This window comes from Chironomus tepperi, unplaced genomic scaffold, assembly GCF_022539635.2.
Source record: "Chironomus tepperi strain 1889 unplaced genomic scaffold, CSIRO-AGI_Ctep_v1 contig_11, whole genome shotgun sequence".
Taxonomy (NCBI): Eukaryota; Metazoa; Arthropoda; class Insecta; order Diptera; family Chironomidae; genus Chironomus; species Chironomus tepperi.
Window position 1 is genome coordinate 241714 of NW_027226133.1, and position 22205 is coordinate 263918.

Sequence of the window (22205 nt, forward strand, 5' to 3'; positions counted from 1 at the left end):
TTCCAATCTTCAATAAAGTAGAGTGGAAGTAAATTTATTTTCATAGAGATTAAACATTTAACAACAAACAAACGATATCCTACGGTTGGTAATCAATTTTTTATTACTTTAATTTACTTTTTTTTAGTTCAATCTCTTTAAATTTTTTGTCTTAGGTTTTTCATTTATAATAAAATTTGATTTACTTTAACTTATCATTTATAAATTTTTTTATTTAATTTCTTCATCCTTAATAAGTCTTAGCGTGTTAATAATTTTTTATTTCATTATGAAAAAATTCTCGTCTAAACTTTAGTCACAATTTTTTTTATTTTACTTTTTTTATATCTTCATTGACAAATTTTCATGTCTATCATATCTACATACAATTTCCATTACACATCCATCTCTCGTTATCAGTCATTCACATGTATGTAAACAAGCAAAAGTTAGAAAAATTTCGGCATTTTTTTTTATACAAATTTACTTTGCTTGTTTATCTCATAACTTTTATATGCTTTGATGTGATGTATATTTTGGTGATATTAAGGGAAAGTCATCAGATGACGAGTTTTATGACGAATATCAGAAGGACATATGGTTAATGACTCTACAGAAGCACTTAACAGACGCTTACAGTCATTGAAAGTACTCTCCATAGATATACTTGCATGTTTAGAGCCTTACTCTCACCTTACTATACTCTTGAGATCATGTTCTTTGTCTGCTAAGGAGAATGGCTTCAAAATTCGAAAATTTGATTCTCATCAAAAGCTTTGACTTTCATTTAACAATGCTAGACTTATGGGACCGGTTTTGTCACGTATATTCTATGTCAAAGTCTAGACATACTCTTTGCTGTAGAGAAAGTGTACTAGCTCTGGCTCTTGTCTTAACGAAAATTATGTCGATGCATTTGGTTGAGAAAATTATGGAATTCAGCTTGCAGTAGAGTTATTTCAATAATTTAACTGCTATTTATCTGAGCAGATATTACTGCTTGATGTTAGAATCACTTCTGTAACTTGCAAAAACAGGAGCTTGAATGTCTCTATCAGCAATGAACAACTGAACGAATATTAATTAAACTTTATTCTTTGAAAATCAAAAACAAACTAAATATTTCTATTGAGGGGACTAACAACCTCAAAAGGGGAAACTCAACTAATTGTAGCTGTATAGTTTGAATATAAAATTACCGTTGACATATCCTCAACAATTCATGATTTTATTTTTGATTGCTGATATGATCAGAGCTCGATCACTAATTTGTTTAAGTATTTGTCCTAAAGAAACGATTCCTTTCACTTTTTTATTAAAAACTTCTATTGTAGTTGACTTGAGTCAATTTTTATAAAAATATTGATCTCTGCCTAATAGCTTCCAACAACCAACACAATTTCATTTCAGCCTAATTCAAAATTAATTACAGGTCTCCCAAAACATTGTGTAATCACATCCCATCAATAGCACAAGTCACTTTAGAATTTTACTATAATTACCAATCATTCCAAAATCCATCATTATATCCAATAACGTCCAAAATTATATACAACTAGTTGCCTTTTAATCCTCCACAATTTTCCTTTCCCCAAAAATTTCCAATTAACATTTTGACAGCCAGATGATTATCCTTAAAAATTTTCAATTCCACTCTTTAATTTTTTTTGCTTAGTTTCCATTATGTGTGTGTTTGTTTCAGAGTTGGCAGGACTTTGGAGTCCGGACTTTAAAAGTCCGAAAAGTCCCAAAAGTCCGGACTTTGAAAGTCCGGACTCCACTAAAGTCCGGACTTTGAAAGTCCGGACTCCACTAAAGTCCGGACTATGAAAGTCCGGACTTTTTGGACTTTGAGACTTTGACTTTGGGACTTTGGGAATTTTTGGGCATTTTTTTTCGGTTACACTGCGTAACCCGAGCTAAAAAAGTGAATTTTTTGACATTTTTTTCGGTTACACTGCGTAACCCGAGCTAAAAAAGTGAATTTTTTGACATTTTTTTCGGTTACACTGCGTAACCCGAGCTAAAAAGTGAATTTTTTGACATTTTTTTCGGTTACACTGCGTAACCCGAGCTAAAAAATTGATTTTTTTGACATTTTTTTCGGTTACACTGCGTAACCCGAGCTAAAAAAGTGAATTTTTTGACATTTTTTCGGTTACACTGCGTAACCCGAGCTAACAAAGTGAATTTTTTGACATTTTTTTCGGTTACACTGCGTAACCCGAGCTAACAAAGTGAATTTTTTGACATTTTTTTCGGTTACACTGCGTAACCCGAGCTAAAAAATTGATTTTTTTGACATTTTTTTCGGTTACACTGCGTAACCCGAGCTAAAAAATTGAATTTTTTGACATCTTTTTCGGTTACACTGCGTAACATGACTTGAAAAAGTGGTTTTTTGGACTTTGTTACGCGACGGGTTGGACTTTGGACTTTGGACTTTGGACTTTGGACTTTGGACTTTGGACTTTGGACTTTGGACTTTGGACTTTGGACTTTGGACTTTGGACTTTGGACTTTGGACTTTGGACTTTGGACTTTGGACTTTGGACTTTGGACTTTGGACTTTGGACTTTGGACTTTGGACTTTGTTGCGACGGGTTACGCAGTGTAACCGAAAAAATGTCAAAAAATTCACTTTTTTAGCTCGGGTTACGCAGTCTAACCGAAAAAAATGTCAAAAAATTCACTTTTTTAGCTCGGGTTACGCAGTGTAACCGAAAAAAATGTCAAAAAATTCACTTTTTTAGCTCGGGTTACGCAGTGTAACCGAAAAAAATGTCAAAAAATTCACTTTTTTAGCTCGGGTTACGCAGTGTAACCGAAAAAAATGTCAAAAAATTCACTTTTTTAGCTCGGGTTACGCAGTGTAACCGAAAAAAATGTCAAAAAATTCACTTTTTTAGCTCGGGTTACGCAGTGTAACCGAAAAAAATGTCAAAAAATTCACTTTTTTAGCTCGGGTTACGCAGTGTAACCGAAAAAAATGTCAAAAAATTCACTTTTTTAGCTCGGGTTACGCAGTGTAACCGAAAAAAATGTCAAAAAATTCACTTTTTAGCTCGGGTTACGCAGTGTAATCGAAAAAAAAAATATTAAAATACTTTAAAAAAAAAAAAAAAATTTGTATGGGACTTTTCGGACTCCCAAAGTCCCAAAGTCCGGACTTTCAAAGTCCGGACTATTCTAAAGTCCGGACTCCACTAAAGTCCGGACTTTGAAAGTCCGGACTCCACTTTTTTTTTTCAAAGTCCGGACTTTGAAAGTCCGGACTTTCAAAGTCCGGACTCCACTTTAAAGTCCTGCCAACTCTGGTTTGTTTTTCTTTGTGTTAGAAATGATAATGTTAGGTAAAGTAATTATAAGATGATTGTATAATTGTATATAAACCAAAAAATTATCTCCTATTCAAAAGGATTATATTTCCCATCGAATACAAATCCTAAATGAGAGATAATTTCTTTTATTTCATCCTCAATTTTATTTAATTCCTATTATAAGCTTATGTTCTGTTGTTGGATTTTCTTCTCCATTTTTTTCCTTAATTCGACGATCGATTCCTTTTTATTTTCATATTTCAATTATTATCGTCTACATCATTATTAATTGATTATCAATTAGGAGATTTTTGATTAATAAAATGACTACTATTTGTTGTTTGTGGATTTAAATGTTGGATGATCTGTTGATTATTCAATGTCTTATCGCTGAATGTATTTAATGCGTAGGAGTTGATGAAATAATTTTGATTCTTTGACTCCTACGCATTGTGACATCAAGTTTGCGGATGAGCATTGATGTGATGACCCTCGTGGGCTGAATGATCCATTGATGGACTTTGTGGATAATACTAGATGGATTGAGAAAAGACACAAAAAAAGGATTTGGGAAAAAAATTACATAAAATTTTTGACAATGTCCACTCGTCTCGAGCAGCATACGTACACCATAGACATTTACCTGTCCGTTATCATAATCTCTGGCACTTGTTATCGGAAGTCGACTCTTTGGTTTTAGTGTGTCTGTCATTTGCATGGAATTAGATGTAAGCGATGTAGTCGTTGGCGATTTTTGACTTTTAAAGCAAAACTCAACGAGTGATATGGCAAGTGCGACAAGCAAACCACCAATTAGTATGTAAAATACACCCGCTAGATTCGATAGCGAGAGCTCATTCCTCGAGGCTGATGGATTATCCTTATCATTTTTACATTCCGTCTTCTCGTACCACCATTTATGCTGTAGTTTCGCCAGCTCACCACTTTCCTTTAGATGCAGAACGGCAAGATTTATTGGATCTCTGAAAGAGAAAAGTCAGTAATAGAAGAGGAAGAGATTAGCATAATGTTACTTAACAAAATATGTGTATGCTTAAACATTTGAGAGATTTTTTTATATTGTGCGTATGAAAATGTTTGTGCTGCGATTCTATAATGCCTTTAAAACATCTTTCTCCTTATTTTTTTTATGCGCATTATACACAAATGTTATTGAGAAAGGCTGTGTATTATTCATGCTTTTTGTGTGTCTGTCTTCTTGTCACATTGGGTCTCGTGTCGAATAAAAAAGATTTTCTTCTTTCGTTTGGTTGACTGCGGCTTGAACTTTCTTTTTTTTACGGGGTCATTCACAGTTGATGTCTGGTGGTGGTGATTGAATAAAGAAGAGTGTGAATGGACCTAAAAGAACACTGTAGAGCAGTGGTGAGTAGTCCTTTTCTGTGCTTCGGTACGCTTCGTTTGCGGCACATCGGAGCATTTTTCAGATTGCCCACGACTAATTTAGAAGCCAGTCAAACAAGATCTGCAAGTCCGGTACAGAAATCTGTTCAGCCGCTTTGTTATTAGGCTGCAAATCACTATTGGACAATAGTTAGGTCTTTATTTCCTTATATCCAAAACTTATCATTGCTCGAATAACCCCTACAACCCTCATATCCCCCTAAAATGCTTGACATCATAAATGAACAAGCTTCCATTAAGCTACAAAATATTGATAATCTTTAAAACTAGCTTTGTGTTGAATCGGAAGTAAATAAAATATTTCATGAAAATCAGGACTTTTTCAATATTTTTCATTCATTTACTTTAAAGCTCCTCCGCTTGAACACTTGCTTATTTTTTTAATTCACCGAGTGGAAGCTACAGTAGCCAGCTGAGAATTTTTCTATTTAAAGAACGAAGCACTTCCTCTTAAAAGTTTCAACTTCCTATTATAAAATGTAGCGTTGTATAAATAGGCCAAGAGCTACTTATTATGCTTAAAGCTACTTTAAATGCAAACATGTTAAAATAAAGTTGAAGTAAACATCCCCATAATAAAATGATCTTCTTATTCCATGAAATGGAGGATTTGAGGGAATTTTTGACTGTGGGAAATTATGGAAATTATGGATTTGATTTTTGAAAGATGAATTATTGATAGGATATTTTAGGGCAACCTCTTCCTTCCTGGCTACGAAACTGAGTGCTATGGAGGCAAAGTTGTGCCTTTCCGGCTTGATTGCTCCAGAGCGACAGTTTAATTTAGACTTGTTTGGATGAGGAAGGCTTTAAAATTCACTTTCAATCAGAATGATTCTTTGTAGAACAAAATGCATTCAAATTTGTCTCTGGATGAAGAGTTAGGCTAGATATTTCAATTCCAATGCTTAAATCAGTAATGAAGACAAAAAATTGGTTAGAATCTCACTAAAAAATTGTATATCTAGGTTCAAATGCTGTTCTGTGGCAAACCATCCGTTATTAATCTCTTATTAATTGTCAGAATTTCCCATTATCTTGATCTACAATTTACAGTATCAATGAGACATTTCGTGGTTATTCTATTCGATTTGTGGTGTTCAATAATCAAATTGAACCAAACTGTATGATCCAAAATGTAGCATGGAACATGTGAACATTGACATATATACTGATTCCTACCAAGCTATAGTAATAGATATTTAATTGCTTGTTGCAGAAACTGACAACTCTAAACACCTTTATATTGCATTCTATTATTCAGCCAAGTGTAAATCAATTTGTATCACCAAACTGTGTGCCATTTAAATGCGTTTCTAGTATCAAATAATTCAATTATCCACCACTTGTTTCTACCACTGCTGATTCTTTAAAGATTCATCCTCTCTAAAGCCTATGACTCAGTTTTAGTAGAAAATGAATTGTTTTTGAAATAAACATTTGTTATGTACTCTATATACACACATGAATGTATTCATATTAGATTCAAACTTTGTTTATGTGAGAATATAAAGGAAAAAGAGAGGAATTAAATTCGAAATACAAATATTTGTGTTTATAATGTATTCCTTGGTTCAAAAGCACTTCACTGGAAATCCTTTCTTTTTTTCTCTTTTTTTTCAATTAATTTAACATTTAAAATCTCTTTTTTCTTTCTCATCATTTGCATTTTGGTTTTCATAAAATTTAGCAAAATAAGAAATTGCATTAATTTGTCAGAAAGCTCCAGATTAATATTTTAATGGTTCCTTGATATTATTTTCATTCTTCAAGATTACATTGCTTCTAATTTAAATTGTTAATGCGAGAACGAGACAGAGATACGAATATGGAATCAGATTTGAAGGAATTTAAATATACAAAAATTGATAATAGACTTTTTTTGAGTAACTAAATCTTTATCTTATTAAGTGGAGTTTTAAAAATATTAGGAATAGGATTTTAGACGCAAAACTTGAACATTGAAGATAATTGATCAAGACGCTCGTCGCAAATGACTTAAAGATTGCTATTGTTGATAAATTTAAAGTTTGAGAAAAGTAAACGAATAATTTTTGAGTTTTAACGTTCATTTGAGATTTGAATAATATTTATTACACATAGTTGAAACCCCCCTTTTCACACAAAAGTTCAGTCTGCATTTGAACTCTGATGAATAAACATTTTAAATATGTAAATAAATCCTTTTGGAATTCTTAATTGAATTTACACAATTAATGCTATAAAACTGAGTAATGTAAGTACTAAATAAGCAATATATACAAGCCACACTAAGGACAACTCTCAAAACTATGCTGATTGAAACGATATTTAGATCAAAACATAAATTCTTGGATTTACTGCTTTTTAGGTCACCATATGCATATTTATCATTTCATCTTCACAGCATAGCATTCAGCAATAAAAATTCAAACCAAAATACAATAAAACTAAGCAATTCTTCAACAAAAACCACAAAAAAGGCACCGACAAAATGAATACAAAAATGTATTAAATTTCAAAACAAGCTAAGGGATTTCCCTTAAGTGCTTAATTTTGTTCATGTCTGGTTGAGAGAAGATAAATAAATTCCCGTTAGACAAAAGACTCTTTTTAAAAAAAGATGGAAAATATCTTAAAAATCTATTGTGTTATCACATTTCAATTATTCAACAGGAGCTTATCATAATCGTTTTAAACAAAAGATTTTAATAAAGATGCAAAGATATTGTTGATGATTTAAAATCCAGTGGGAATTTGACACTGGAATGTTGTTAGAAAGAATGATTTTTTTGTGTTATTAGTGTCAGAAAATCGTCAGGAAGTGTTGCAAGGTGAGGGAATACTTTGTTTGAAATCCCAATCGAGTGTCAGAATTACTCAGGTTAATGTCAAAGTTGCTCAGTTCTTTGTCAGATTATCTCAAATTTCTGTATGAATTATTCAGTTTTTTATAAGAATTCTTCAGTTTTCTATTAGAATTGCTCAGTCTTTTGTAAGAATTTCCCAGTTTTTGATCAAAATTGCTTAATTTTTTGACACAATGATCTGGCTTTGTTTTTTATGAACACAAATGAGTCTATTGCTCGATTTCATTAAAAATTCTCATTTTTCTATCAAAATCCTCCTAAAAGTCACATTCCCTGCCAAAAATCCAACTTCAATCCACTCTACCTCATTCCTTTTTATACGCTTTTATTTAGGTTGCTCTGTTTAAGACTTTCAAATTTTCAAGTACCTATATCGACCACTTCTACTTAACTTCAAAGGCTGAAATTTGACATAGTGGTGTATTATAGGCTAATATAGAACACATTAATAAAATTTTTGAAAAAAATTTAAATTTTGCTCTAGTTAGGGTCAAAAAACTCGTTTTTTAAGGCCAAAATCTACGATTTTTTGATATATTTCTACTTTTATGAAAGCTTGAGAGCTGAAATTTGGCATGAAAGTATATCTAAGATTACTTTATTTAATGATAAAAAGAATTTTGCAAAATTTAAAAATTTCATAGTAGTTAGGGCCAAAAAACTAGTATTTTTACTCAAATTTAAAGGATTTTTCGACATATTAACCACATTTCTTATCCGATTGAACTGAAATTTCAACAAAATCTTTCATTAAGCATTCTTGATAAAAATCAAAAAGAATTTTGGGAAAAAATTGAAAGTTGACGATTTTATAATAACAAACCTTAGTTTTTGGCCTGTTTTAAAGGAGAAATTTATCTTCATGGAACACAAAATCGAAATTTTTTAAAATGTGTGTACTCTGTTCTATTTAGGACCAAATTTATATCGAATTAAAATTTAAATTGACATTTAAAAGCGATTTTTAGTCTTCAGTATTAACAATTCGGATACTAACAATTTTTGATAAAGAAAACTAAAAAGTAAAAAATAAAAATATGTAAAAAAAAGTTTTTTAAAGATACGCTTTTATTTAGGTGCAATGAAAAGTAGAAAATAATATTTAGATTCCAGTCTCAAATTTTAAAGAGACAAATTTTTAAAATTCGACAAAGAAATTTATAATAAAAGCGTGGGCTTTGATGAATGGCTTCTGTAGATTCGCCCACGCTTTTATTATAATTTTCTTTGTCGAATTTTAAAAATTTGTCTCTTTAAAATTTGAGACTGGAATCTAAATATTATTTTCTACTTTTCATTGCACCTAAATAAAAGCGTATCTTTAAAAAACTTTTTTTTACATATTTTTATTCATTCCAATTCCGAAAAAAAGACAAAAATCCCATTTGAAAAGAATGTGAAATGTGAGAAACTTTAGAGCACGCAAAAAAATACACGTCATTTCCCGATAAATGTGATTTACATCCTCTCACAAAAAATTCCCATAAATGTCACAGAAATGTGTATGAAGCAAACGAGTTGGAGCAAAAGAAATAATGAAGAGACATAGAAGTGATTTCAGAAAAATATCATACGTATGAATGAGTATTATGAGGATGAAAAAAGGAGAAAAAAGTTTTTTTATTCTTCTGCAACCATTACTCATTTAATTTAAAACTTTTTTATTTAAACGAATAATGAGAAAAGGCAAGAAAAAAAGGCTTGGAGCTTTAAAATAAAAGTACGTGCTACGAATGATGTCACGATTAAGGCAGATTTTCTGTGAGAGAAGAGAAGCAACAAAAAGAAAAAAGTTTGTCTTTGAGCAAAGTAAGTTACACGCCAACAACAACAAAAAAAAGGAATGGAATCGATAGCATAAGGTCTAATAAACAGCTTTTTCGATCTATCTTCATTTTGCATTGTTCAGAGTTGGCAGCTATCCGGAATTTGTCAATAATTGTCCCTAGAATCAAGTAACCAACATTTTAATTAGTTATGGACTCAAACAATTGATATCGATACTGTTTCACATCATTTCCTCTACTTCCATCACCAAAAAGCCAACTCTGATCAAAGTCCAAGCAAAAATTTTGCTCGCTTTGAATTAATAAATCAATTCGCAGTTGGATGGTTTGTTACATAAGTTTGTTATGAAAGTTTATAACAAGGTTTGGTCTTTTATGAAGGCAAAAGAATAGAGGAATGAAAGACAAGAGGCATTCGCAACAAAATTATAGTTAAAGCTTGTTAAAGCCATGTTTAATAAATCCCATTTACTTTCCTTTTTCTCGACTTTTCGGAAGTTAAAAAGTTCTTTCTTTTTTCCCTTCTTACATCGATGGGACGTGTGTATGAGGAAAGTCCCAAGGAACATTGTTCGAATATTTAACACACAAAAAAAAAGTAACCTCAAAGTATGGATTGACAAGGAAATGTTGAACAGAAGTGTGGGAAATGTCAGGGGATATATGGTAATTTGAGACGCATTTGTAGTAGCATGTTTCAGATGAAAATGTATCGAATTTCGTATAATAGAAATGAACTTTTGTTTTTATGCAGAATTGATGAGTATCTTGAATTACTGAACTTTCTGTTTAGACCTAATAGCCTTTGGAAATCTTTAAATTTGTTATAATGTTTAGCAACATTTAATTTGTCGGATTGAGAAATAAAAATTAAAGATTTCGAGAAGATGTTGGAAATCTAGCAGGAACTTGAGGCTATTTCCTATTGTTATTTACATCCTGACACGCATCATGCCTGTTTTATCTGTTGTAATACATAATCAAACTATTTCATTAAAAATGCATGTCAATTACTTCAATATTCATCAATCATGCTACCCAAATCGACAACAACTCAACCATCACATCCAAACAAACCTGCTAAAATGCAAAGAGTACAAGCAATCAAATTGGATTCAAGTTCTGACCTTCCGTACGACCACAACCCCCCAGGAAGTTTTCTTCCGTATTTTTTTTTTATACCAATTCACCCCCTTAACCTTTAACCTCTCTTCCACGTCAATAAGTTTCCAGTTACTTTGTGCCAAAACGGAAAGAGTATGAGAGGCAGAGAAGTTGTGGTGGAACTAGGAAGAAGACTCTTTTTTATCATATATTAACCATTTTATTTCTGTCATCAAAAAGTATAAAATGCTTTATGTTGAGCATTTTTAATGAATGAACAAAAAAACAAGAAATATGAGAACATTTTCTTTTTTATGGGATATGAAAGAGCTAAGATAGAGAACATTAGAGCTCATTTCACAAAAATTTATATGTGATAGGATCAAAAATTATGTCTGTGATATGGGAAATAATGGGAAAATTTATTTGTTAATTAATATTTGAGTATTTAGGCATTCATTTTCGGCCATGACCTTTAATTGCTCTTCACGCTCTGTTTTTGTAGAAATATTTATCCTTTATTGCTTCCTGGACCATAAATAATGTTAGTAATTGAATTTTTGAAAATAGAAGTTACATAAGGACCAATTTCCTTGGTGGTGGGAGGATATACATCCTTGCCATCCAGGTGTACGATTGAACCGAATAATACAGTGCCTTACCATGCAATACCATACCATACCATGTCATATCGTCTCATACCATGGCGTGCCGTCCCATACCATGCCTTACCATGCTATACCAGGTCGTAATGTAGCGTATCATGCCATACCGTGGCGTATCATGCCTAACAGGAACGATAGAATTTTTATTTTTAAAAATTTTTGATTCTTCCCCTGCCCATAACAATTCTCAATCGCAATCATCATCCTAAAAAACCCAAACTCCCATAGTGATTCCCCTAAACGCTCCTTTGCACACAAAATGTGACTAAATTACATAAACACTTCATAAATGGACTCAACTACAAATAATTATCTGGAAGCTAAGTTTCCTTTCAAAATACATGTAGTGGGTTGATAAGTCATACATAATGCTCAACATTTTATTATTAGAATTGTGGAGATGAAAAAAAAGGAAAGCATAAAAAATGTCAGGAAATAAAAATCAAGAGGGTATTCTGCCTACATATTTATATTAAGCCTTAATTTCCGTGTTGTATATGTTTTACTCATGTTAATATGCTGTAATGATGTAGATGGCTTCTGTGACTATATATATACACATTTTCATTTTGTAATGGAAACATTTAAAGGATTGTTTATTTTTGTTCTGGAGTTTAAAAAAGGTTAACAATGGGAATGAAAATTTTTTATCGACATGACATGGAGTTGGTATCTTTGACCTGATTAAATTCTTTCTGTATGCGTACTGGGAAAATTGTCAATTAAGTTGTGAAAATTGAATTTTAAAATAAATTTTTTTAATTAAAATGAATTTTTATGGTTTTAAATTTCGCAAATTGTTTTTACTGGATGTGAATTTACTGTTTATTATGTCTGTTAAGGTCATTGTTCAGACACTCAGAAAAATCGTGTTAATTTGAAGTCAGAGAATAATTGCATGTCAAGTGCGTATCCTCAGCGTCATGACTGCTTTAAGGCTCCTGCCTACACATAGACTTGAGAGTATTTGAAGGTGACTTCCATTTGGTGTTAATGAAAAAGCTTTCGTGGAGCTTTAAAAGCTTCGCTGGAGGAACCTTCTTCATTTGTGTTGCTAAGTAGCTCGATAGATAACGATAGGCAGCTCAGTCGTTATCAAAGCAAATAAACAGATAAGTGAAGGAATCGAACCTCCTAACTAACATCTGCTCATTCGCCATACTTTAATGACATACTTTGACTGTGGAAATCTCCAAAAAAGTCTGCCAAAAATCAGCTCCAATTCTTACTCTCCACTGACAGTATCATATGTTCTCTCATTAATGAAGTTCTACTTAAAACCTCCTACAGTTAACATATGTATGTTGGAGACCATTTCATCATGATACTTGACATTTTAGCTTAAGCAGCTTAATGAATGTGACTTCCTACTCAGGATTTCTTATTATTCGATGACGGACTCTGATATTTAACATTTTCATTCATATAAAAGGAAATGACACAAAATACTTATTTCTGGAAATATTGTGCCATAAAAATCTCATTCCTTATTGACTTCTTTACATCATAATCTTGAAAAAATAAACAAAACAACAAGATAACTCGTTCGTAAAGTGGGACGCAAAATCGCCAATCAACCGTAAATAGTACGGAGGAGTGAAGGAGTTGTTTTTTATCAGCAGCACCTACACTTAATACACTTTCAAATGACCCTATTAAAGTAATCATCAGCAATCTGTAATGTTCGATAACTAAGTTACAGCAGATGTTCAATTTAATGAATTGTTTTGATTTTTCCGTGTGATTTTCCATGAAAAACAACACCTCAGTTTGCTTAGCAACTGAAGATTGTCATCAAAATATTTTATATATCCTTAAAATTATGACGTCATAAACATTATTTTTCATTAACAATCCCTAAAGTCATAATTTTCACTAAAAACTTGACAACACATAAATGTTAATTGAATGTTAATAATGCACTTAAAAGGAACTTTCTTACTTTCTTCAGACATGTCATTTCCTTAAGTGCTGTAAACATTATAGTAAGGAAATATCCAACATCACATCCAGCACCTTACTACAAAATAATTTCACATATATTTTTTAATGTCTTTCAAGAGAATTTTTCCTTTATTTTATTTTTTCTTCACATAAAGCACATAAGGATGCCGAGAAATTAATGAGTTCTTTGTGGATGGGACGTTGAACAAAAATTATTGTTGGTATTGTTAATAATATTTCATTTTTTATTTTCCTTATTGTACGATTAATTACAACTGACTTTTGCTATTGAAAGTCACGATCCTCGTACAATTCAGCATGTATTTGGATTTGTAATTTTATATTCAAGGCATACTCTTGAATTTTTCTTTCTTTTCATTTCAAAATTACATTTTATAGCTGGTTAATGTGGATTATATGGCTGTTATGCTGACTGGTTGGAATAATTTGTGGACTTTTGGATTAAAAGGAGCTTTAAATTCTATAGTTATGATCTTTAGAATGCTTTACTGTGGTTATGAATGAAGGAATCTTTGTATTTTGGAATATTTTGTTGTTTATTTGTAAAGAGAATTATTCAGAATGCTTTTTGCCACAAATTGGATTGAGGATTTATTAATATTTAATATTAAAATTGCCTAGATTTAGAAATATTTATGAAAAACTTGTCGAAGTGACAAAAATTCGCCATTTTCTTTCATTTTTATTTTGGAGAAATTTCAAATTTTAAAAAATCGTTAAAATTTCAATTTTTAGTATTTTAAGAAAATTCGTACTTTTAAAGCCAAAAATCTTATAAAATCTTGGTAAAATCCAACATTGACGACATTTTCTGATCCAAAAATGCATAAAATTCGCCTTATGCTTCAAATACCTCAACCATAACTTCAAAATCAGATCAAATGCGTCTTTTATGGCACATTTATCATGAAAATGAGCCTTTTCCTCATTGTAAATTCCAACTTAAGCTTATTCCATATTTTTTTGTGCTGTATCCTTATTGTTGAAAAGGGACCAAACGCTACACGGAATGTATAAAAAGCAGAGTCTAAACGAAAATTACACCAATTAAAACCCCGACGGGATAATTTTTTCTTCTCTTCTCTATAATGTTATGAATGGGAAAAAAGCTCTCCTTCTAAATTGCCAAAATGCTTTTTTTCCTATTTCTATGCCTGTAAAATAATCAAAACTCGGAAATATGAAATGGTTTCAACTTTTTTTCTCATCCTCCTCATCGTCAAAATGTGATTCTCAATATCATTCCAGCTTCTTCTTCATTTTATGTACATAAATATACATATATACACATTCACAAAAGTATGGAATAAAAATGGCGAGAGTGTGAGAGAAAAGCACAGATTACGAAAAATTGAGTATTGTAGTGTGGTACGAGGGGATTGCAATAAAGTGTAATTTATGGATGAATAAAAAAAATAAGAAGCATAGAAGTTGTGTTGAGAAATTCGCTATTTTTTTACGTAAAATAATCATCACCATAGGAACAATTTAAATGTCATCCGATGATAGAATGAAAATTGTCTTTTTTAGACAACACAAAAAATATTGTTAAGGCACGAAAAAGCGGAAGCTGATGAAGAGAAGGAAATCTAGGCAATGAGTAAAAGAGAATGAATAATGAATGTGTGTGTAGCTCTTTGAGGCAAAATCTTATTGTTTTTTAAATTTTTTATTTACATGTCACTTGTTACTTAACTTCCATAGACTTTTGATGGATCATATGCATACATAATGAACGTACAGATGAAGTATGAAGTACGATATCGTGCCTGCTACAGTGTATATAAATTTTTTTAGGTTTATCAACTTAGTCATTCAATTTGTGTGCCACATTGTCACATTATCAAGCAGCAACAATGAGGGCAAGTTTATTATGTATAACAATGAAGCCAGCAGGAACAGCAGACTAATTTTTGAGGGGTAAAGTGCATTTCCGCTTTAAACAATAAGTTAAAATTGCTTTTAATGAAAAATATTTTGTTGATAATATTTTTTGGAAAATAATCGAAGGAAGGGAGGGGAGGATGAGGATGACATGCCAAAACATTTTTCCGATAACAATATTTTTTGAGATGCCTAACATAATTTTATATTAAATTAAATATTTTGTACGACATAAGTTAGAAGCTTGTCTTATAATGAGAGAATTTTTAATAGAATTGAGCAGGGATGGACATGCTGTCTTGTGTAATGGCACATTTAGACTGTAGTCCACCAATGTACCGTGACACACAGGATGTCTGCTATTGGATTTGAAGCCTAGAACTCAATGATTGCCATAATACTAAAGTGTGGACAAAAAACCGTTAGAACTAGCCACTAACTAGACAATAACAAGTCATAACGTATTTTGGTCCACTCAAGTCTAGTCTCCTTTAGTTAGAGAATCAAGAGAGTCCAGTTAACAGTCAAAATCCATTTATTTTATTCCAAATGAAAAAATATCCTCAACAGTTGAAAAATTTCAGCAATTATTTCTGAAACTCAACAGCAGACTTGAAGCATAATCTCATAACAACCAGGTCAACTCTCAAAACTTTTCCCGTCCATTCATCTCGCTTTTAATCAAGAATTCCAAACTGACTCAACAATTGCACGTCACTCGTCCATAAAATGTACTTAAAAGAGCACAAAAAACTATAAAAATGCTTTTATAATTGAATAAATTTAACTAAACTCTATACAACATTGACTAAAGTCATGTATGCATGTTATTGTGTACAATAAATTTATTCACTCATGCATGAGAATAATTCAATAAATTGTCACATTGACGGAGCATAAAATTTATTGAGTTATAGAGTAGTTTGTGTGTAAAAAGAATAGAAAGTTTCCTCAAACTACAGCTCTGAAAACTTATCGAATATGAAGAGAAAAGATGTGAGAAATAAGAACAGGCAGCATAAAAAGGAGGAGTGTTTAGTACCATCACGATACTAGTGAATATTAACGATAAATGCCGGAGTGTTGCCTTCATCTTTACGACAACAACACGAAACTGAGAGAGAGAAGAGCAGTATTAATAAACATATGCGGAAATGAGAAGTTATGCCATATTGAAAATTAAGCCATGATGTCATCACAACAACTACCTTATATTAAGGTAATATAGTAAGAATGTAATGAAAAAAAAGGGACGGTTTGTGCATGGTAAGGCAAAGCTTTCATCAAAAAAAATGACAAAAATTAATTATGACTTGCTATTAGACCTTGTCATCCTAGAGAATGAATAGAGCAATCATGTCTCTTCATTATATATTCAAATTTAGATGAGCATTATTTTCGATGACCCGAAAATTGTAGCTATGGCTACGATGTGAGCATCAAGATAAAACAATTCCAGGAAGGGTGATAGAGAATATTAGGTAATTATCTAAATTATATCCGTTTTTGGATTATTAACGTGAATCTCCGTCATCTAAAATGATTGCTTATTTATAAGATGCGGATTTTCTAGAAGATGCTTTTAATGAGAAGTCAAGTCTGTGTGTAGAGAGGCCTAATCATGAATATTAATGTTAGATTTGAAGGCTATTACATGAAATTGTCGGTTTGTTACAGTCAGGTATGGTTAATGTATGAGATTGGGCGTAGTCAAATCTTCTCAGCTAGTCCAACACTGTAAGTCTTAATGCTGAAGTGTCTAATTAATTGTTTCTCAAAAAGTACAGAGTTCTCAGAAGATCCGCACCCAAATTTTATATTAAAATGATGAAAAAGTTCTTTAAAATCAAAACAATATCCCTTAAAATGCTACCCGCAGGCAAATGAAGCCAATTCTCAATTTTCCAATGAATTACATTCAAAAGAGTTCTGTAATTAAAGTTTCTTGTATTTTATGATTCCTCACAGAATGTGGGACGGAATAAAAGAATCAATGACACTCAATTGTAAAGGAAGTGTCTTGAAGTTTCATTGAATATAACATTTTATTATACATAAAGTGTCATGATTCTTGAATTAATACTCACGACAATGAGCATTTGAAAAAATGTTAATGAAACTTTAGAGATGCATGCTCAATGAGGTTAAGTTGGTGATTATAAGTTGAAGAGGCATGGGAATTGAGGATTATATGTCATATGTGCAAATAAGCCTATATTTATGAATATTCAGCATGTGCTTTGATGTCTTAGATAAATTCTTAACTAAAATAGTTTCTATGAGCAACTAATTAGCAAAATAGCTTGAAAATAAAGTTATTAGAGTCTCAAGAGCACACTTCAATATTTTTTGTGACCAGAAAAATTCCACAAACACAATTCAATTAAGTTTGTAACATCAAAAGGTTTTTCCCCAAATTCCAAAAAAACCGAGAAAGACGAAATGAATTTACTGAAGGTAAACAATTAATTTCATTGTTCCGGTCCCTATGGTAATACAATAAACGAATGCTGAGTAAATATGATGAGAGACGTCTTAAAGGTATCAAATCTTGACATCGTACAACATTGTATTTCAACAGAATAAATTTCCAATCTTGAAATTTCTAAGAACTGCTGTATCCTGTTGAGAATTACAAATGAAAATCTGATTTTTCCTTTTGGTGCCCCTCAGTAAAAGTTGGAATTTTTTTAATGAAACAAATAATAATAAATTAAACCATAAATCCTTAAATTAACTTTAAATCCAATAAATTTTAAGCACATGTCCAATAAAAATAGTTTGGGATATAAAAATAAATTTTATTGTCCTTTATTTTAATAGACCTTGATAATTTTTGTATAGCTGAATAGTTGTTCATTTAGATACGAAAAAATGGTCATTTAAATGAGTTTGAGGATAGGTTGGGACGATTTGTTGTAGAAAATGGTAAAAAATGTCATTTTAATTGTTTTAGGAATGCTAGGAGCTTGTAGTTGATTTGAATTGTGTATGAATATGTCGATTAGAGTCTGTAAATTCCTCAAACTCTAACACAACCGACACAAATGAAGAAGGCTCCGTTAAACGCTTTTAAGGCTCTGATAAACCTCTTTTATCAACACCAAATGGACGCCGCCTAGTTTTGGGAGCCTTATGGACACCAAACGAAGTCTGCTTCCATTTGGTGTGGATTAGAGAGGTTTAGCAGATCCTTAAAAGCTACATGAAGTAGCCTTCATCATTTGGACTCTAAATGCATGTGACAAAACACCTCGCATACGTCAAAATAATTCAAACTCACCCCAGCAACACATCCTTATCATTCAATTTAATCAACTTCAAAATTTTTATTGAATCCAATTTCAATTTTAATGTCACAATAACCTCATTATTTACTCTACAACTCTCTTAATTAAATTAAATTTAAAATACAACATAAATTTTTATCGTCTATAGTTGCCATTTGACCCAAATGTCTACATTAAATTAAAAGACTATAACTTCATGAAAAATTTCACATTATAAGGCATGAGAAATGTGTTACAACAAAAAAGAAATTTTTTTCTGTGTTTGTTAAGCTCAAAATATATCAAATTATAGCCAAAACATTTTCCAATTTACCCATTTCGATTTTCCAAATTTACTTTTTTTTTTCTTGTTTCTTATTTTGTCTCTGAATTTAATAATGTTTTTTTGTACATTTTTCTTCTGTGTGTGCCTCTCTCTCATTCTTTTATTGACCTGAATTGCCTTGGAGATTTTTTTTCTTTTCTGGTCCCTGTGTTGTTGGGACTGTTAAAAGGGCACATTCCATTCATTCTTCTTATTTCGTCTTCACTTTATTCAAACAATATACACTGAGCAACAGAAAAAAGAATAGATGTATAGAGGAAGAGTGAGTGAGTTTGAGGATTCGTAAGATGAGGCGAACTAGTTGGGAGATTGTTTGGATTATTTGAGGACTTTGGAACGCTTTTTTACTAATTTGCTTCTTCTTAGATCTATTTACGTGCTTAAAAAGGCAATACAGCACGTTTTAGGTTAGTTGATTAAGGACTGCTTCCACCCGAGCAACACAAGTCGGTTCAAAGATCAAATACTGGAACCAGACTTGCCATTCTTTGAAATGGTGCCAGCGAGTCTTTGGAAAGGTACCAGTGAGTCATTTTTATGATGCCGACGAGTCTTAGGCTTGGTACTGGATAAAACCGAGTCCAGATCAAATCAGGGGAAGCTTAAAGAGCCACGCCAGTCAAGTTACTAGACTTGACAGCACACAGATCAATATTTAAAAAAATGATGCTCGATATTGAAAGTCACGTGATGTATTTCATAAGACAGAATCACTTCAAAACCTAGACAATACATTCTTCAATCCCCTTCAAGGTCTATTCACAGTCAGATAGCCACACGCACATTCCAAAAATCTCTTTTTATTTTATTTTAAATTAAGCTAAAAGGCAAAAAGTGGGTGTTGAAACGGATAGAAATGCTGAGAAGGATTTTAATTTGATTTGAAATTTCTATCACGCACTTTGAGTATTATACATTTTAATTGTACATTTCCGATCATGTTTCTAACGCAATAGTACACTTTTTGAATTTTTCTCGTGTTCACTATTGTTGAATTTCCTATTCCACTCTCTATCTCACTCACTTTTTTTTCAATTATTGTTATTATTATCTGTTGAAATACATTTGCGCATAAAGCCTACACATTTCGTTCTTTTTATTTATTTTTTTTGTGTATGGTACAATAACTATACAATACACAATGAAAATGTCGAAGGTGTTATTGCTGTTGCGAGAAGGAGTAAGATAATCATTGTCATATTATCATGATTATTAACATCATCCTTTCTCACCTTAAAAATACATGGAGACGTGTACATATTCATTGTGACTGTATATGGTTAAAGGAAATTATTTTCTTCTTGACAATGATATACATAAATTTGTGGCTTAAGATCACGATAAAGTGAGTGAAAGAGAGAGAAAAGTATAAAGTAAAATGAAGATTTCAGCTTTTACTTCTTGATGACGTTTTACGTATGAAGGTTGACTTAATGTATTGTTAGTATGTGTGTTTATGGCACTTTCCTTTTTTTTTGATGCTAAAAAGAACATTTCATTTTTCTTCGTCTTACATAAAATTCACATACCAACTTCCTTGTATGCCTTGAGGGACTTTCTACCAAAAATAATTCTCGCATCTTACGAAAAAATATTCATGTTCATATTAATTTCTTTTTATAAAAATTTACAAAGTAAAAATGTGTTTAACATGGTAAAATCTTGTGACATGTGGAAGTTTAATCTCTAGCAAATTAGCAAATGAATTCTTGGTAACTTTCGGATGTTTTCTTTTTTATTTTGTTGAGGATTATTTCATTTGGGATGAGATGCTGTGGTGGATAATTTGTCGGTCTGGTTTAGCTTTTGTTTATGGGAGTTTTGTTTGTTTTCAGGTTTAGTTCTATTATTCGTAAGGGTATCTGGAATCTCTAGATTCTAGTGTGTTGTTGATTCCAGACTTTGTCCTTAATTCAACATTGATCAAAGCTCCAATTTATACATCACATGTAATTGGTAATTGGTAAGCGGTAGCCAATGAAAGAGCCAACTTCAGGGCCCACTGAAGAAGGCCATGGATCACACTTGATCTGTACAACCAACGAAGTAAGTAAGTATTGTAGATTTAGAACAGAAGGATTCGAACCGACGATTTTTGAACTTTTACTCCAAATTTTGGACAAGTTTCTTGCTGATTACTCCAAAAGGACATTTATCTATGAGCTAAAGCAATGACAAACAATCTTTGTGCCTCGGGATACAAATACGCATCATAAAATGTTTGGAAATGCCATGAACTACATCTCGTATGCAGTTTCAGTCGAGGCTTACCCACGAGGTTGCCCACCTTTGAGCTAAAGCTTAGCTATATCTTTTGTATTCACAGTAAATGAAAATCCCATGAATAAATCTTAAACATATGCGCTCTTATTTGCATCAAACCCCATCTTCAAATTCCAATTGTTATTCTTACAAAATGAGTAAACGTAAGTGACACAGCAGAATTTTTCTTTAATTTACTATATGCATAGTAAAATTAGAATAAGCCCCTCAGGAGAGCAAAGCAAAGCTTTTTCTAAAAAAAAAAACAGAACTAACTTTCCATATTTCACAAACCAGAAGCAGCATCACAAGCACTAGAGAGTTTGAAAAGAAAGGAAGGAAAAACAAAACTGTCAGATGACTAAGATGTATCTATAATCTAATTACACACTTCTCTATCATTGTTGCTCACAATTAACTGAATGGAAAATTACAATGTGGAAAGCTAGCGCTCGCATATACGATAAATGCGAATGAACATTAACGATGAGTATGTTATATGACACACATAAAATGTGAGTAAAAGCAAGGCATTTGGGAAGTCGAGTCATGTTGATATTGCTTATAAGCATACGAATATTCCTCCCTTAACATAATGCATAATTATAATAAATGAAAACAGATTTTATGGACGTAACGCTTGTATCAATTTTCATGAAAATAATCATGATTCGGTCAGATCTTACTTGCGTGCTAATTTTCTGTTCCATTTGATATGTGCATGTTTTTTTTGTTTTGAGTAACTGGGATGATTGTTTCGTAATTGAAGGCTATTTGAAATTCGGTTGCATATTTAATACTATTTAATACGAGATAATATGGAATATATTTAAAATGAGGGTGCTGTGGATGCAGATGATGATTTTGGGTAATAAGCTTTATGAAGGGGAATCTGCCGGTACACGATTAGAGAATTTGTGGTCGAATGGTTAGGCAACGGATTGTGAATTTGTAACTCTTTCCATTTTTGGAGGATGTGGGATCAATTCCCAAAATAAATCAATTTCTTAATTATTACAGACTGATGTGTATCCTTGCAAAAGCATGGCGTAGTAATGTCGAAAAATCCAGTTGCAGGTTGACATGAGTTTTGTCTCAGCCCAGAGGAGATCTATCATCTGGCTTTAAATTCAGTGAAATCTGGCTTCAGGCTCTTTCTAAGTCATGTGGATCTTAAATTGATTGACGAAAAATCGATCTAATAGATTAGCATATCCCAAGCTATGGCATTTTTGAGATAATACCTTGAAAAAGGCAAAAACCATGAAGATACAGCTAGGCTGATATATCTGGAATAATTGTTTCAAGTTCTTCCTATTCTTCAGTTGATGACACAAACAAAATTATTGA

The 22205-nt window shown here is 31.8% G+C and overlaps 1 protein-coding gene across 3 annotated transcripts in view; it reads right to left on the bottom strand.

Annotated features, from left to right (window-relative positions):
- Positions 1-3048: 3048 nt before the first annotated feature.
- The window catches only part of GluRIB (Glutamate receptor IB), a 96663-nt gene continuing 77506 nt past the window's right edge, over positions 3049-22205 (bottom strand). For all 3 annotated transcript variants that reach the window (XM_070636730.1, XM_070636722.1, XM_070636713.1), the window contains 2 exons: positions 3943-4282; positions 3049-3832 (listed from right to left, as the gene is read on the bottom strand). In XM_070636730.1, the coding sequence (XP_070492831.1) occupies positions 3758-3832; positions 3943-4282 (415 nt within the window). In that variant the 3' untranslated portion in view covers positions 3049-3757. The remainder of the gene's footprint in view (positions 3833-3942; positions 4283-22205) is intronic.